The 16,699-nt window shown below is 50.5% G+C and overlaps 5 protein-coding genes across 5 annotated transcripts; 4 read left to right on the top strand and 1 right to left on the bottom strand.

Annotated features, from left to right (window-relative positions):
* Positions 1 to 244: 244 nt before the first annotated feature.
* On the top strand, positions 245 to 4,552 carry JCM6883_007381 (uncharacterized protein; the record flags this gene model as incomplete). The annotated part of the gene is made up of 6 exons (XM_076628212.1): positions 245 to 539; positions 602 to 697; positions 762 to 937; positions 1,011 to 1,133; positions 1,195 to 1,405; positions 1,473 to 4,552. The coding sequence occupies 6 exons, from the start codon at positions 245 to 247 to the stop codon at positions 4,550 to 4,552; spliced, it is 3,981 nt and encodes a 1,326-aa protein (XP_076491613.1).
* A 488-nt stretch (positions 4,553 to 5,040) lies between these two features.
* Positions 5,041 to 10,406, bottom strand: JCM6883_007380 (uncharacterized protein; the record flags this gene model as incomplete). Its single annotated transcript, XM_076628211.1, has 5 exons — positions 5,041 to 5,899; positions 5,967 to 7,846; positions 7,941 to 8,013; positions 8,086 to 8,139; positions 8,209 to 10,406. 5 exons carry the CDS (start codon positions 10,404 to 10,406, stop codon positions 5,041 to 5,043), a joined length of 5,064 nt encoding a protein of 1,687 aa, XP_076491612.1.
* A 194-nt stretch (positions 10,407 to 10,600) lies between these two features.
* On the top strand, positions 10,601 to 11,272 carry SPT4 (transcription elongation factor SPT4; the record flags this gene model as incomplete). Its single annotated transcript, XM_076628210.1, has 5 exons — positions 10,601 to 10,708; positions 10,778 to 10,867; positions 10,939 to 10,957; positions 11,053 to 11,083; positions 11,188 to 11,272. 5 exons carry the CDS (start codon positions 10,601 to 10,603, stop codon positions 11,270 to 11,272), a joined length of 333 nt encoding a protein of 110 aa, XP_076491611.1.
* A 173-nt stretch (positions 11,273 to 11,445) lies between these two features.
* JCM6883_007378 (uncharacterized protein) lies at positions 11,446 to 12,895 on the top strand (the record flags this gene model as incomplete). Its single annotated transcript, XM_076628209.1, has 6 exons — positions 11,446 to 11,732; positions 11,800 to 11,888; positions 11,960 to 12,058; positions 12,138 to 12,343; positions 12,420 to 12,512; positions 12,596 to 12,895. The coding sequence occupies 6 exons, from the start codon at positions 11,446 to 11,448 to the stop codon at positions 12,893 to 12,895; spliced, it is 1,074 nt and encodes a 357-aa protein (XP_076491610.1).
* Positions 12,896 to 13,676: 781 nt separating this feature from the next.
* Positions 13,677 to 16,648, top strand: JCM6883_007377 (uncharacterized protein; the record flags this gene model as incomplete). Its single annotated transcript, XM_076628208.1, has 4 exons — positions 13,677 to 13,987; positions 14,070 to 14,175; positions 14,262 to 15,294; positions 15,366 to 16,648. The coding sequence occupies 4 exons, from the start codon at positions 13,677 to 13,679 to the stop codon at positions 16,646 to 16,648; spliced, it is 2,733 nt and encodes a 910-aa protein (XP_076491609.1).
* Between the last annotated feature and the right edge of the window lie 51 nt (positions 16,649 to 16,699).

Below are 16,699 nucleotides of genomic sequence, written 5' to 3'. Positions count from 1 at the left end.
AAAGGAGAAGTAAGTTGAAAAACCGTTTCATTCAATTCAACTTCGTCCGCCGGAAGGTCCGTTCACGCTCCCCCCCAGCCCAGAACTTCATCTCCCTTGTTCTCCTCTGTTTCATTCAAGCCATCTCCACCCAGTCACCAGGCTAGATCGAGGGTCGAGTTCGAGCAGAGAGAGCGGAGACCTTGTTCTTTTCCTTTCCTCTTCTTCCTTTCGCAGAACAATCCCCTTGTTCGAATCGACCCCAATGTCGACATCGACCAGCCCCCACGCTCCACCAACCTCGACTTCACAACTACTCCTCTATGCAACTTCGAGTACTCTACTCCTGATTACTCTCTTTGTAGTCGTCTTCCCAATCTACCTCGTCCTTCGCTCATCTCGCACGTTCAACTCGACCAACGAACTCTCGATCGCCCTTGGGATCGCTTCTACTCTGGCGTTAGGACTACATGGGGTTTGTGGATTGGTAGCGTTGGGACAAGGGAGTTTGGGAGCTGCGATCGCGGGAGGAGTTTTCGGGGCTTTGTCTTTGTTTCTCGGTTCGTTTAAATCTTTCATTCAGCAACAGTAGCTCGAAGCTAATGTCGGACTGTACGGACAGTCGACGTACAAGCTATCGTTAGTTGTCTGTCGTTCAAGAAAGGTTGGAAGAAGTCGTTTGGAGTGATCGTTCCCCTTTGTTTACTTCTCGTCTCGAGTGAGTGAATCCTCTTGTACATAGTAAGCTTCCGTCACTGATGTAGTAGAGGTTGTCCTTGCAGCCACGGTGCTTCACATCGTTCTACTCTCGATCGATGAACCGACGAAAGAGACGTTGTTTCGAATTTCTCATGCTCGAGGAGTTTTGCACCTCGTTTTCGACTTGTTCCTCGTCGGTATAGTCGCGAAGAAACTTTCAAAAGGTGATCATAGGCAGCAAGCGAAGAGTGACATCGAGGTAAGCCGTTTCGTCTCTACAGTCGGAATCTACGAAAAATGAATCGAGCTGGTCGCTCGACAACGGCTTGCAGTGTCAACGCGCAAGCAACTCGTCCACCTTGGCATCGAACGAAACGAAACTCGGATCACGCGTCAACTGTCGGTCATCGTCGTTGAAGGATCCGTCTTCAAGTCGAATCTTTCAACGTCGCGAAGTAAGTTTCTGTTTCTTTGCTCCTCTCTACTCTTCGCCGCTGACATGATCGTCTCTCGTAGTTCCCTCTCCTCGTCCCTCAACTCCTCTCGACTATTCTCTCGATCCTTTCAATCTCGTTACCAATCGTTCAAAATTATCTGCCTCTCGATTCAAACGGAATTCGCTTCGTCTCTCCCACGGTCTTCGGATCGACCACGACTTCGAGCGGTTCTCTCGTCTTGTCTATCTTTGTCTTGCTTAGGTGGTTGAGTGCTCTCTTCGTGGTCCACCGTAAGTAACCACCCCATCGGAATCGTTCGACAGACTTGAAACTGACAACATCTTTCCTCTTCATCAGCTCGTTCGAGCTCGTCCACTCTTGACGACGTCGAGACTGGGTCGATCGTGATCAAAAGGTCGGCAGACATCGAACCTCGCTCGGCTCCTCCCCCGGCTCGTCCTTCCCTCGCGAACCGCAAAAGCGAAGGAGCTTCGACTTTCCACACGCTCGAACCGACGACTTCGATGACCTCTGAACGCTTGCTCACGAGTCGTTCGAGGAGTCATTCGGTTACTTCATTCCTTTCTCTCGGTGCGAATCTCCCTCCTCGAATCAGTGAAGAAGGAGAACACTCGAAATCATCGGAGGACGAAGACGACGACGAGGCGGTCACGAGCGGTCAAGCTACTGAATCCTCGGAGGACTACGTTCAAACGGAACTACATCCTGCACCTTTCGTCGTCGAAGAAGAAAACGAAGAAATCGTTCCACCTCAACGTCCCTTCTCTCCCGGTCGACCTCGTTCCGCTTCTTCACCTGAACCATTCTACACTCGACCTCCTGTCTCCGCTCCACGTCCCCCTTCTCCCGTCGTCGTGACTCGAAAGAGGAAAGACGCAGGTCGTCTCGCTCGTCCAGTTTTCGATCGATCCTTCTCTTCCCCTTCGCTCTTGAGCTCCGTTTCTCCCGTTCTCGTTCGTCCCAGTCTCGAAGTCGATACGAACCCTGATGATTCCTTCCATTCGGCTACTTCTCACACTCCAGCTGCCCTCTCACTACGATCCGAATCGGGTCATTCAACTCCTTCTCCTACGAAACCTAAACGACGCCCTTCCCTTCGTTCCCTCGTCGGGGTCTCGAAAATCCGTCGTCCATCGGGAGAGTCACCTACGAGTTTTCGCAAAGTTCGACACGGGAGTAGGAGTAGTTCGAGGATTTTCTTAAGAGGAGGCGGAAACGAATTGGAACCGGTCACTCCGACTCTCGAGATCGAAACGGATGAATCGGATCCTTTCGCCGCGGTTCAAGCTAGTCAAGCGATTGAAGCTACGAAGAAAGTTGAAATGTGGGAGGAACAAAGGAGGAAAGCTTCAACTGCGACTACGTTGACGATGACGGAAGGAGGAGGATTCGAAGAAGATATCGAGATCGTTTCCCCAATTCGAGAGAACTTTGCCGGACGTTTCAAGACTCCGGTTAGAATCACGACTACTTCGGCGTTGGCGAATCTGCAGGATCCGACCTTGTACCCTCGTCGAGCTCGTTCTGCCTCGAATTCCCGTTTTGTCGAATCCCTCCCTTCGCTTCCTCCTCAAGAAATCAAACTCAACGGCTACCGCTCGAGGTCTGGAAGTCTAGGAAGTGCGATCACCCTCAGCACGAAAGTCGACTCTCAAACGAACGAATCGACCTATCGTTTCGGCAAGAACTTCGAAAATTCTCCTTCTCTCTCTCCGACGTCAACATCGACTAGTACGAAACTCCTCGAAGCGATGGGTCTCCGTTCACCTCCACCTAGTCGTCCTCCTCGAGCCAACAGTCTCTCTTCCCGACCTCTCTCGACTCAAGTCGAACAGAAAGGAACAGCATCTCCCGAGGAACTTCGAGCTCGAGCTCGTTCTCGCACTTCAGCTCCCGTTCCTTCTTCCTCGACCCTCGAGAACAATAGCTCGCCTCGAATCTCTCCCGTTCGAAAACTCTTCGTACGTCGTCCTTCAGGAACCGTTCGACTCTTCTCCCCGACTCCTCCAATGTCGAATTCTCCCGAAGTTTCGACTACTCATCCATCTCGAAAAGGTTCTCGAGCATCTTCTACGGTCTCTACCGCTTCTTTCAGTCTTTCGAAACTTCGCCGAGGATCGAGTAGCGCGAGGTTGAGACCTTCGTTGACAAGACTCTTCTCTTCGTCAGGAGGAGGAGGAGGAGGAGCTAGTCAAATTTCGATCGCGTCGCTTGGGAAGTCGGCTTCATCCGATCTCTCGTTCATGTGTCGTGGAGAAGGAGGAGGATCTTCGTATCAGTCGTCATTGCGTCAAGGTCTTTCGAGGAGCGTTTCACTCGATTTCGGAATCGTTTCTTCTTCGTCGAATTCGAGCGCCGGATTCGTTTCCTCGTCCGAGTTGAAACATAAGGAGGAGATCGACGGTCCTGTCGAAGTCGTCGATACGCCTAGGTCCCCTTCTCGTACGACAAACTGGTGGAGTCAGGGAACTTCTGATTCTCGTCCTCTCACGCCTTACCGCTCTTCTCGTCTTCGCACCACTTCCGCGCCAGCTCCTCAGAACTTACGAAGCTCGGAAGACGGTTCGCAGGATGGAGATCTTTCGGGAAGCGAACAAGCTCGAGGTCGCAAAACGACGAGAAGTCAATCTCTCCCTTTCTCCTTCTATAGGCTCGAAGCTCCTTCCGGGGTCTCCCCGATCGGATCTCTCCTCTTCGACAACGACGACGACAACAACAGTATCGAAGGAGATTCTCCTCCTACTTCGACTCGCGTCTCTTCTGCTCTTCTCGCTCCCCCAATCTCCCTCGCTCAACCATCGAGTAAATCTTCCTCTGCTCGTTCTTCCCTCTCGCTCTCGCTCTCTCGTATCCAAGTCGACTTCAAGTCTCATTCGAAAACGATCAGTTCAGACGACGTTCAAGAATTGACCGAACTCTGCGAAACTTTCACCCCTCCTCCTCTTGAAACCGTTTCTTCCTCCGTTCCTTCTCGTTCGTCTTTCACCACTAGCACCGCCGCTACGACTTCTCACAACACTATTGAAACCTCTCTCTGTGATGGAGGAGGATTGACTTCACCCGAAACTCCCGGTCTCTCAACCTCGTTCTCGCCTTCAACGATCGCTACTCTTTCCCCCTCCCTTTGGCCCGGTGCCGAACTTCTCGCTTCCCCAACTCTTACTCAAACCTCCTCTTCGAACGGTTCTCCTCTCCCTTCTCCTGCGCTCTCACTCTCGAAGACGATCGAGTACGAATTCGCTCGCACGGACATCGACGCGGTGGGAAGTTACGATTTCTCTTCGAAATCTCCAAGAAGAGGTGGAACTATGGTCGATTATTGGTTGGAGAAACAACAGAAAGATTCCGACTGGATCGGATACGGTACTGAAGGGGAAGAATTGATCGCGGTTGGAGAAAGCGATCAAATGATCTAAAACGAAAATTTGTGCTTGGTTTTTGACGTTTCTACTCTATCTCTCTTTGGATCTCTCCCGGTTTGGACTTGGACTTGATTAACGACCCCCTGTTGACGACCTATTATACGACCCTCATCACGAACCTTCCACTTTCTCCGTTCGGTTTAGAAGTTTGGTTAGTTTGAATTTGGAAGTGAAAAGCAGTACGAAAGTATTACGACCTCTCTCTCTCCCTTCTGACACTTGGAATCAGTAGAACGAGAGAACTTGTCTTGGATAGACAGAGTTGCAAGAAATGAAAAGGAATAAGAGTGAAAGCGAGGGAAAAACGAAAGAACGAAATAGTAAAAGGAATGTCGTTCAACGACAACCAGAGAAGAATAAGGGTATCTTTTTTGTGAGCAAAGGTTGCGAGTGAGGGAAGGGAGATAATATATATACTTTATCTTGCGTGCGAGCAAAAATCATAACGAAGAGAGAACGAAAACTGAGAGAGGGAGAAATATTTACAAGTTTAGCCATTCCGACCACGCATCGTCTCCTCCCGTTCCTCCTCCTCCTCCTCCAGCGTTGGAGTGAACGTTCAAATCGTTCGAGAACGGATCGTTTCCTCCTCCTCCTACTGACGTCGAGTTATCCCAAAGATCATTCGTCCCTCCTCCTCCTCCTCCGGAACCGAGAGAAGGAGTTCCAACGTTCGTACCAGTACCAGTAGCAGAAGGGGCCCACATCGTCGATGCTGGATTCGCGTTCGAAAGGAAGGGGGAAGGATCGTTTGAACCTCCACCACCATTATTGACGGGGATCGATTGAGATTGAGCCGTTGGAGTCGAAGGAGGTTTCGAGTGAGCGTGCGAGTGAGGGACTGGAGGAGGCGCAAGAGGTTGTTGCTGATATTGCTGTTGCATCTGTTGAGTATGAGAGTGAGGATGAGGAGCGTAAGAGGAAGAAGCTTGGGAAGGAGGACGAGAAGGGATGTTTTGATTCGAAGGGTAGAATGGAGAAGGGGGGTTTGCGTAGTTTCCCGGTGCGGATCCACCAGAAGGTTGTCGTTGATTGACTTGCTGTTGCTGACTTTGATGGTTCGACATCATTAAATGCGAGGAAGAGGAAGAAGGAGAAGGTGCAGAATTTTGATAAATCGAAGAAGTTTGTTGTTGCTGGAGATTGTAAGCGGCGGGAGAAGGTGCGGCGTAAGGAGCTGGGGAATGATGAGTGGAGTAAGATTGGTGTTGTTGAGCGGGAGAAGGAGCTTGAACGGAATAAGGGTTCGAAGCGACTCGTTGACCTCCTCCTCCGAATTGATAGTTCGCGGGTGAACCATGAGCGGGAGAAGCCGATCTGATCGCATTTTGTTGCGCGAGTCTACTCACGAACGAGACCCATCAGTCAACAGGACTCGGGAAGCAACGATGAGAAAAACGAGACTTACTGTTCCCTGAACAAAGCAGCTGAATCTGGAGGACCTTGAGAAGGATACCCATGTCCGCCGCTCGCACTACTCATAGCCGAAGTAGGTCTCTGTCCCATTCCTCCTCCTGCTCCTTGTCCTAATCCCATCGCAGTCGGAGGCGGACTTCCCGCCATACTTCCCGCGAGACTTCCTGCGTATTGAGATTGAGGAGGTCCTACGCTATTCATCCTCTGTTGTCCTTGCTGTTGCTGTTGTTGCTGCGACGGGATCTGAGCATGTTGAACTTGTGGAGATTGAGAATACGAAGGGATTCTAGTTCTCGGGGAAGGAGGGATCGAAGAAGCAGAAGAAGAATTCGGATGAACCGGGGAAACGTTCCTCTGTTGAGATTGAACTTGAGCAGGAAAGGGAGGAGCAAGAGGGGGACCACCAGATCTCGCCATCGCCATCGTCTGAGCTTGCATCTGATAGAGTAACGATTGAGCTTGTTCTTGTAAGTTCTGTTGCAAGGCGGGAGGAAGTTGTCGGAAAGTAGGGGCGGAAATGATTGATTGAACTGAGGCGTATCGTTCTGCGAGAGGTCTTTGTTGATCCGATCCTCCTCCTCCTACTCCTGATGCCGAGTTCTGCTGCTGAGGGATGGGAGCGGGAGGTTGGGAAGGAGCGGAATGAATCGAATTCGCGGGAGAAGGTGCGTTCGTCGCATAAGGAGAAGAGTGAGACATAGCTGATGGAGGTCGAGGTGGCATCATCGAATTCGGATTCGGTATCGGTACTGAAATGTTCGTTGCCATTCGAGGACTCGGGGCTCCGATCGGTTGATTCAAATTCGGATTCGGATTCGAATGCGAAGAAGAAGCGTTCGAATTCTGATTCTGATGCATCGCTTGTTGTTGTTGTGCCATCATCGCTTGGTATTGTTGTTGTCGAACATAGTGCTGTTGCTGAGGCGTCAATTGAGCGAATGCGGCGTTGACGTTCGGAGGAAGTCGATTCGTCGTTTGAGGAGTCGAAGGAGCTTGAGCTTGCGCTTGGTGCTGAATGTGAGGTGGGAGCGCTGAGCCATACGCTTGATTACGTTGAGCCGAAGGAGGTCGAGCGGGAGGTTGTTGCTGAACGGCGGATTGTGAAGCGAAAACGTGAGAGTTTGAATTCGAGGGAGTCGCAGAACGAGGTTGATTGAATGGGAGAGAGGCAGAGGGGAAAGCGGGACTAGAAGCCGACGAAGGTTGCGATCGAGAAGGAGGAGCGGCAACGTCGAGATCCATTCGAATTTGAGCTTGAGGTTGAATCTGAGTCGCAATCACCGTCGGAGTTGGTTGAGCGACCGAATTCGCCGGAACCACCTCTTCTTCCTCCTCCTGACGAGATTGTCTTCGTTCTTCTTGCTTCGAATCGACGACTTGTCCCTCCGGAACCGCCTCCAATTCGACTTTACTTCTCTTCGCCTCTAATTCTCGTTTACTCTTCACTCCAGTTTCCTCCTCTTCTCTCGCTCGCTTCTTCTTCCCTCCATTCGATGACGCCGGAGTCGAGATCGAAGGTGTCGTCGTAGTCGTCTTCGTTTCCGGTTGACTCGTCATGATCGGTTCCGTTTTCTCGTTCCCTCCCTTCAAGATCGAGTTCGTTCCTTCCCCTCGATCATTTTTCACTGGTGCCGTCACCGAACCCGATTCAACCGTCGTAGTAACCAACGTATTCACTCCTCCCGTTCCGGAACTCGATCCCTTCGTCGTGGTTTGCTGATTTCCTCCTCCCGACAATTGAGCTTGTTGTAACTCGTACTTCTCTGCCGCATAGAAATACTGCTTCAAACTCGTGTATAACTGGTTCAATCGCTCTGCGAGGAGTGGAGTCGTTGGGAGAGTTAGGATTGGTGGTTCGGGAGCTTTTCGATTCTGCGAACAAAAACGATTACGAGTCAGTACCGCGCTCTCCGAAGGGAAATAGAAATGGAGGAAGGAAGAGACATGAGGGATGGAGAAGACGAACGGGAGATTTGGATTGTTGTTGAGATGCCATTGAGGAGAGATATTTCAAGTTTGATTGAAGTCGTTCCAATAACCTAAGTCCTCACTCCTTTTCGGTCAGTTATCCCTTTCGATCGAGTAACTGAACGGGGAAATGAACGACTTACGGAGCGTATTCGAGCATATCGATAGGTTTTTGAAGAACCAATTCTCCCGCAATTCTAAATTCCCGACGATCTCAGTCAGCTTCGCCAATCTCCCCGACTTGACGAAGGGGAATGTGGACTCACTTGATCAATTCGTTATTCAACATCCCAACACAAGTAATCTTGTGACCATTAAACCTCCGTCTCACATCTTTCGGAGTCATACTCTGAACTCTTACTTGAGGAGGTTTCAATGTCATCCCATTCCCATTCCCATTCCCGTTCCCACTTCCATTTCCGTCTCTGTGAGGTCTCGCTGTAGTTGTTGGGGAAGAAGAAGCGGGAGTTGAGGAGGAGGAAGGAATGGGAGGATCGGATTTCGAGGATGAATCGACAGCGGTGGTGATAGTCGAAGTGGAAGCTTCGACGGAAGGAGGAGGTGGAGAGGACTGTTTTGAGGTGGAAAGAGGTGAAGGCGCGGTCGGTTCGGCGACGGGTGAACTCGATTTCGATTTCGGTTCTTCTGGTTTCGATGATTCTGTAATCGATACTTCCGTCTTGGGTTCGGAGGCTTCGACGGTTGTAGCGGACGTATATGATGGCGAATATGGCGCTTTCTCGTCGGTCGTAAGAGCTTCAGAAGCCGGTCGAGGGGGGGGATTCGAAAGGGGAGATTTTTGCTCGTTCTCAGTTTCTTGTTGCGAAGTTTCGACTTGATCCGTAGGAATCGTTTCGACTGCGGAAGAAGGAGGAACTGGGTCGGTTGATGCAGGAGGAAGGGAAGGAGTAGGAGTAGGCGCTCTTTCGTCGACGAGGATAGGTTCGGGCTCTTGAGCTGGAGAAGGAACGGGTTCGGAGATTGTCGAGGGACCAGACGGAGCTTGGAAATTCGACTCGTTAGGTGCTTGTTCGGCGAATGTCGACGGCTGGGTCGCGATTGTCGAAAGGTCTTGATCGTTGTTTTCCGCAGACTCTGTCTCATGCTTCGTTTCCGGCTCAGTATCCTTCTTTCCCTCTGCGACCACCTCACCCTGATCCACCTCCATCTCCTGATCTTTTCCCTCTGCAATCATAACCTGCTCCTCCTGGGATTTTCTCGGTTCTTCACTCGGTTGATCATCGACTTCCATCTTATCTCCATCTTCCATCTGAACCGGTTGATCCACAGCCTGTTCCTTCTCTGGATCACCGTCAACCTTCGAATTCCCCATACCGATTTCCGATTCGTTCGATTCCCCGACGATTTCCTCAGTTTTCTTCTCCGTTTCTCCCTTTATGACCTGCGACGAGTCCACTGTCTTCGCTTCCTCCTCAGGTTCACACCTGGCTTCTTCCTCTTCCAGTATCGGTTCATCCTCCTGCGGAACAGAGTCTCCCTCCGTCACAGGATCAACCGCCTTCGATTCTTCCTTTTTCCCTCCCTCTTGCATCTCTTCTGGCTCGTGTCCTACCTCCTCCGCCAACTCTGACAGCGGTGAGTCACCTCCGCCTTCTCCAGCTTCTGCCTCTGAAACTTTCGGTTCCTCCTCTCGAGCATTTGTCCTTCCTGATCTTTCCTCCTCCTCCTCCGGATCCGGGGGTAAATCGCTCAAATCACTCTCTACCGATTCCTCCCTCCCTTCCATCTCATTCCTCTGATTCTGATTCGAGTCGTCTGGATAAGTCGATATTGTCGTTAAAGATGAAGAAGGACCTATTCTCGAATCCCTCGGTTCCTTCGTTCCTCCTCCTTCTTTCGAGTCGTGGTCTATCCGTCTTGACTCCTCCGCCTGATCTTGAGCGTCGTCATCGAGTTGTTCAAGTTTGATCTGTACTCCAGACTGACTATCGAACGTAGAATTCCCTGCTTCGTCTTCCCCATCTTCGTCTTCTTCGTTGTCGGTCGCTCGTGCTTTCCCCTTCCCTTTCCCAGCTCTCGCTTTCGTTCCTCTCTTCGTCGTAGGAGCCGAGGAGGAAGTCTCAGAGATTGCCAAACTCGCAGCTCTCGAACCTCTCCCCTTCCCTCCTCGAGTCCCAACCGTTGTTGAAGGTTCCTGAGATACCGCCCTCGATTTCCCTCTCGTCGTTCTTCCTTTCTTCTCCGTCGCTGCTGCTACTACCGAGGAATTCGACGAGTTGGAGGAAGAGGAGGTAGTTGCGGTAAGTCCCGCCGCTACGGCCGGAGTCGTACTTCTCGATCTAGTAGATCTCCTCAAATTACTACTAGTACTTGCTGGAGGGGGTAGTGGAGAGGTTGAGCGAAGACGGGTGGAACGAGTTGATGAGGTAGTCCCGGTGGGGAGGAGTTGATCAGTCCCTGTTGAAGTCGAGGGTGGGACAGGTGTACGCGATCGGGGAGGCATATACGTCTCACTCTCCTTTTGTGAGCGGGCGGAGAGAGTCGATTCGTTGAGTAGCGAGAAGGGAGCAGCGCGCATCGAGTGAGTTCACAGGCCCAAAACAACCTTTTTAAAACTTCCCCTAAACTTCATCATTCCCAGATCAGCGTACTGTAATCCCTTTCTCCCTTGCTCTCACTCACTCTCAACTAGACGCCATGTCATCCAACACGAAGAAACTTCGAGCCTGCTTAATGTGCTCTTTCATTGCGTCGGCAACTGAATTCCGGAAAGAAGGATGTCCAAACTGTGAAGATCGGTTAGAGGTCCGTCTCACTCTCTATCCCATCTCTTCCTCCACGAGAAAGGGACTGATGGAACTGGAATGACGATAGATGAAAGGAGATAGTGAACGAGTTTTAATGTGTACTACGAGTCAATTCGATGGAAGTATCGCTTTGATTTCTCCGAAAGAGAGTTGGGTAGTGAGTTCTTTTCCTCTATCACTCTATTGCGTCGAGGGATACAAGGAACTCACATGTTTGATACGAAATAGGCGAAATGGCAGAGGAATTGTAATGATACCCTCTCTCTGTCGCTTTCAGAGAAGAGTTGACTGACGCTACTTCCCCTCTGACTCTATCTACGCGTGCTCGATTGTACGTCACAGCTAAACACACAGCAGGTGTCTACGCAGTCCGGTAAGTCTCTCTCACTCCTCTTCCCATTCCTGTTCGCCCCCACTTCGCAGCCGAAAGGAAAGAAGAGCTGACTCTCGTCTCTCGTTCGTGACCCCGATTGATAGAGTGACGGGTCAGTTACCGGAAGAGATTATCGAGGATTTGGAAGCGAGAGGGATCAAGGTTCATTCGAGGGAAATGGATGATTAAACGCCCTTGCACGTTCTTTTTGGTTGTTCTGTTCGTCTGTTTGTGTTTGTTGTAATACTCTTCTCAGTCCTCTTATCTCCTCAGCTGCATCGAACGAGAGTCCCGTTGCGAAGAGAGAGTTTGATCAAACAAAATCCCGCGCACTTCTTCCTTCTCCTGTTCCTTCTCACATCATGGCTCCCGATCCTCCCTCCCTATTGCCCAGTTACGCATTAGATCAAGCCCTCGCCGGCTTCACCGCCGGTATCATCTCTACCCTCTGTATGCAACCGCTCGATCTCCTCAAAGTTCAACTTCAAGTCTCTACCTCCTCGCACCAGCATCCTCGAGGCGCGCTTGGTTCGATAGCGGAGGGGTTCAGAGGGATAGTGAGGAATCAAGGAGGTTGGAAGGGGTTGTATAGAGGGATTGGACCGAATTTAGCTGGGAATGCATCAAGTTGGGGACTGTATTTCCTCTGGTACGTTGCTTGAGTTTCTGTTTTAGCATGCTAGAGAGGGAATGCTGAAGATGTGAGTGTCGTACAGGTACACGGATTTCAAGAAACGGTTAGTGAGGGGGGACGACAAGAAGAAATTGAATGCAGGTCAACATTTACTCGCTTCGGCTTCCTCGGGTGCGCGACGTCTTCTCGTTATCAGTATTTGCAGGAATGTGAGCTGATACGCAGGTGCTTTTCGCGTGCAGGGATCGTGACTGCGATTTTAACGAATCCATTATGGGTTGTCAAAACTCGAATGTACACTACATCCTCTTCCTCTCCACACGCCTATACTGGAGTCCTTAGTGCGTCTCGCCTCCCTCTCTTCTCCCATGCTCTCTCTGTGCGTCGCTGACGGGGTGAAGGATATATGGTGGAGTGTAGATGGTTTATATCGCTTATTCCGAGAAGAAGGATTGAAAGGAGGTTCGAAAGGGATGACGTTGGCTTTAATCGGGGTTTCGAACGGAGCGGTACAGTTTATGACTTATGAAGAATTGAAGAAATGGAGAATTGAAAGCAAAAGACGGAAACGGATAGGGACCAACGGTTCAGGGCAAGGGAAGGGAGAAACGGATCTCACGAAACTTGTGAGTTCTCAGCTGGAGCTCCTTGCTCATCCTTATTTCGGAAGGGGGTTGTTGACCACATTCAACCAACGTGCAGAGTAATCTAGAATACATCTTAATGTCGGGCAGTGCAAAACTCGTCGCGATCTCTCTAACTTATCCATACCAAGTAATTCGATCCCGTATCCAAGTACGTCCCATCTCCCTTCCTTTCCCATCTCCCTAGTATTTCCTACTAACTCCTTTTCTCTCTCTCTCGTACGCGGTGGATAGTATCAACCCCAAGTCTCATCTTCCCTCCTTCCCTCCGCACCATCTCCCAGTCCCTCCACAATACGAAACCCTCGAACGATCGAGCCATACACTTCAATCCCGAACGTAATCACCCGTACCTACGCCCAAGAAGGTTTAGGAGGGTTCTACAAAGGGATAGGAACGAACGCGATCAGGATCTTACCGGGGACTTGTGTCACTTTCGTAGTGTATGAACAGGTAGGGAGATGGTTGGAGAAAATGGGGGAACGGAAACAGCAAGCACGGAGTAGAGGGGAAATGGGTGAGGAGGGAGGATAGTGCTTAGAGGAGATTGAAAAAAAAAACGTAATTTTCGAATGAGTTTTCGTTCTCTGAATTCAAAAGGGTTTCGGTCGGTCGTCTCGAGGTGGAGCCGTACAGATGAAAGAGCTGAGACTTGAGGAACAGAATCTCGACTTCCTGGACTGTCGTGCGATTCTGGGAGTCGAGCTTTTCAGACGAAAGAGACAGTTTTCATTTTCAATTTTTTCGCACTCCTTTTCGTCTTGCGCCGGAGCGAATCCTCCTGCCGTATTCCCGGCTTTCCTCGCGTGCTACTACTCGTAGACGGAGCCAGAACAAATGTCAATTCGAATGACTTCCGAAACGAGCTGTCCGAAAGCGGTTAGAAATTTTGACGTGAATTCCGCTTTGACACGACTCTTGTTCTCTTTCTCTCATTCTTGCTCGCCTCTCGACAATCATCTCAACGTGTCCAGAGAGGGGAATCCACAAGACTCACGGGTAAACGGCAAGAAGAGAGTCAGGTTCCTTCTCGTTCAACAACTCATCTCATCTCAACACGAACCTCCCCTCGTTCGACTCTTTCTTCGACCCTTCCACCAACCCATCAAGCTCTGTCACCTCCACTCGCCAGTCAGAAGCAAGACCAGCAACTTCTTGGCGAGAAACCCGGACACGTCAGATCAAGGGATCTTTCGAAAGGAGGTGGAGCCTCTCCCTAACTCCTCTCCAGCACCACGAGCTCCTCTTCATCGCTACAGAATACTACGGCCAGCTAAACCGAAGCGGGCGCAAGAGAAGCAGTTCCCCTCGAACGATGGATCCCCCTTTACCCCTTTCCGCCGTTTCTTCCCCTTCTTCCCCTCCCTCTCCCTCCTCCGACTCGGCTCCAATCGAACTCTCTCTAGAATCGCTCTCAAAGGATGAATTGATCCTCCTCGTCGAGCGACTGAAAACGACTCTGGATCATTCAACTCGTTCCTCGAGCCGACTCGAACAAGCCCAAGAAGATGCAGAAGACCGGGAACAACGTGAGCGAGAGTTGGAGGAAAGGATAAAGGGGATGGAGAGAGATCTAGTGACGGTTAGGGAGAGGGAAGAAGAATCTCGTCGGGAACAGGAGAGAATGTACGCTAAAACTCTCCCTTTCTCTCGCTCTCTCTGGATGTCGAAACGCTGACAAAGAACTTTGATGGTGACGATTTAACAGGGAAGAAGAACTAGCAGGTCGGATCGAAGTATTGGATAAACTAAGAGGATCGATTCGGGATTTAGAAAGGGAGAAAAGGGAAACTTTGAAACGATATAGAGAGCAGGTACGTCCAACTCTATCTCCTTCTTCACTCTCATCCTGGTCATGGGAGAGCTGATGGAATATCGTTTGAACGTGCGGAAAATTTAGTCTGATTCATTCGATTCGGAACGACAACTCTGGCACGATCAAGAAGAAAACTATAAACTTCGAATCCAAAACCTCTCTATCGAGCGCCGTCGACAGACTCCCAAACGCTCCACCGTCTCTGCTGCTGCTCCCGTCGACGAAACCCCCGACTCTATCGAAGAAGAAGAAGAACCCGAAACTCCGACGCTTCAAACTTCGTTCCCTCCCTCTTCCTCTCCTTCTCCCGAACCGACCCCCTCTCCCGAGCCAACTCCGACAGCAACCGAGCTCTCCCTCCTAGCGCAACTCGATTCACTCTCAACCGCTCATTCATCCCTAACTACAACTCTGAGGACGCTTCAAACGGAAATGACGGATTTGAAAAGAGTTTATCAAGATTTACAATTGGAAAACGAATCTTATGAAATCTTGTTGGGGGAAAAAACATTGAGTGGGGAAGTTACTGGGACTGATTTCTTTAGGAAGAGTTTCAGTTGGACCGACGATGGAGGTGTTATGGGAGATGGGAGGAGGGAGAGTTTTGGAGGAGCGGGAGGGAATGGGGTTAGTTGGAGTGGGTTTGGGTTTCAAGGAGGATTGGAATCGGTCGGTGAGGAAGAAGATGATCTCGATGATGTTGATGAGGAAGAAGAGGATAGTGAGATGGATAGTGAGAGCGAGGAAGAGGAGGAGGATATTGAGAAGATTCTACTCGAATCGAAAGGGACCGGATCACTTGATTCTGGTGCGATTTCCGCTCAACCTCGTACGACAAAACGTCGATCTTCTCGTCGAACTAGGTCTATTGCGTTAGCTCATGCTAAGAGGGATTCAATTTCACTCACCGGGGGAGGATCGGGAGGAGGAGGATTGGATTTAGCTGCTGAATTGGAGGCGGCTCAACAGGAGGAACAATTGGATGAAGTAGAGATTGAGAGGAAACGAGAGAAGGAGGAGAGGAGATTGAGGAAGCGAGAAGAGCGGGAGAGGAAGAAGAGGGAAGCGAGAGCAAATAGGAGGGATGGGAGTCAGAGTATGCCCGTGGGATTAGAAGGTATTCAGCCCTTCCTCTACACCAATTCTCTTGGATGCGTGGCTGATGTGGGGGAAGGTCGAATTGAATAGAACTTCATATAGAGATTCGACAATTACGAGAAGCGAACAAAGCTTTAACGCTCTACGTTTCGAAGATTGTCGATCGGGTTTGTTCTCAAGAAGGGTTCGAGAAAGTTTTAGCGGTCGATTATCGAACGAATCAGAACAATACTCCGAAAGCGATCGACGCTTCACCTAAACCAACCGAAGTCGTATCTTCTCCTCCGCCTCCTTCTTTGACGACGACGGAGACACCGGAAACGAAAACGAAGAAACCTCGACCCGTCTCTACCGGATTCTTCTCCCGAGCCGCCTCAATCAGTCCAAACCCGAATGCCTCTTCCTCTTCCTACTCCTCTCCAACGACGAAAGAACCCTCAACTCCGAAAACCGTCACTTCGACTTCCCTCGCTCCAACTCCTTCCTCGGCTTCTTCCGTCGCATCCGAGTCCAAATCCACGACGACGACGACGACAAACGGACCTCGTAGATCCGGAGGATTAACTTGGGATGGAATTTCTTCCGTATTCGGATTCGGAAGTTCCTCCTCTGTCTCTGTCTCTTCTCCCTCCCCATCAACTTCCCTCTCCCTCTCTCGCTCAAACACGACATCCACTACGACCACTCCAGCGAGTTCGAGTAATGGGATGAAACCTTTAATGCTTTCGAACCCCGAAGGAGGAGGAGGAGCTCGGAGGTTATCGATCTCCGATGAAGACGAGGACGATATCCTCGCTCGAGAACGTTTGAGAGTCGATATGTCCCGTCACGGGATCGATTACGCTCCTACTCTCGCTCAGATCGGTCGTCCGAGATCTTCTTCTTCTTCTCAACGAGATCTCCTTCCGAGTGGTGAAGAATCGATTTCCCCCAACTCGTCCTCATCCCCCTTACCTCCGATTGTCGATCCAATCGAAGCAGCAGAGAAACAGTTGAAGCAACAAGAAGAGGAAGAAGAAACGATTCGAAAACAAATGAAGGAAGGGAAACCTAGTGGATTCACCGAACCTCCTCCTAGACGAATGAACAAACTCGAGAGGCGACACAGCTCTAGAGCTTCTTCGATCAGTTACAATCACTCCTCTTCGTCACCTTCTTCGAGCTCGATCGCGATCAATGGATCGGGACTTGGATTGGGGATCGATTCGTCGAGTTCACCTGGGAGTACGAGTAGGAGTATCAGTCCGGCAACGACCCCAGGGGGAGAGAAAACGAATCCGATCGAAGAGGAAGAAGAGGCAGAGGGACAGAGATGGACCGCGAAAGCGTTGAGGAGAATGTCGAGAGGTTGGAGTTCTCCTCCTGTCGCTTAGTTTCTCTCACTTTGGTTAGCTTTGTTGTGATACCCTTCTTTACTATCAGTA

The sequence above is a fragment of the Sporobolomyces salmoneus genome, assembly GCF_050403485.1.
Source record: "Sporobolomyces salmoneus JCM6883 DNA, S_salmoneus_JCM6883_v1_ctg1, whole genome shotgun sequence".
Classification (NCBI taxonomy): domain Eukaryota; kingdom Fungi; phylum Basidiomycota; class Microbotryomycetes; order Sporidiobolales; family Sporidiobolaceae; genus Sporobolomyces; species Sporobolomyces salmoneus.
The sequence above is the reverse complement of the archived record's forward strand: the minus strand, read 5'-3'. Positions and strand labels throughout refer to the sequence as shown.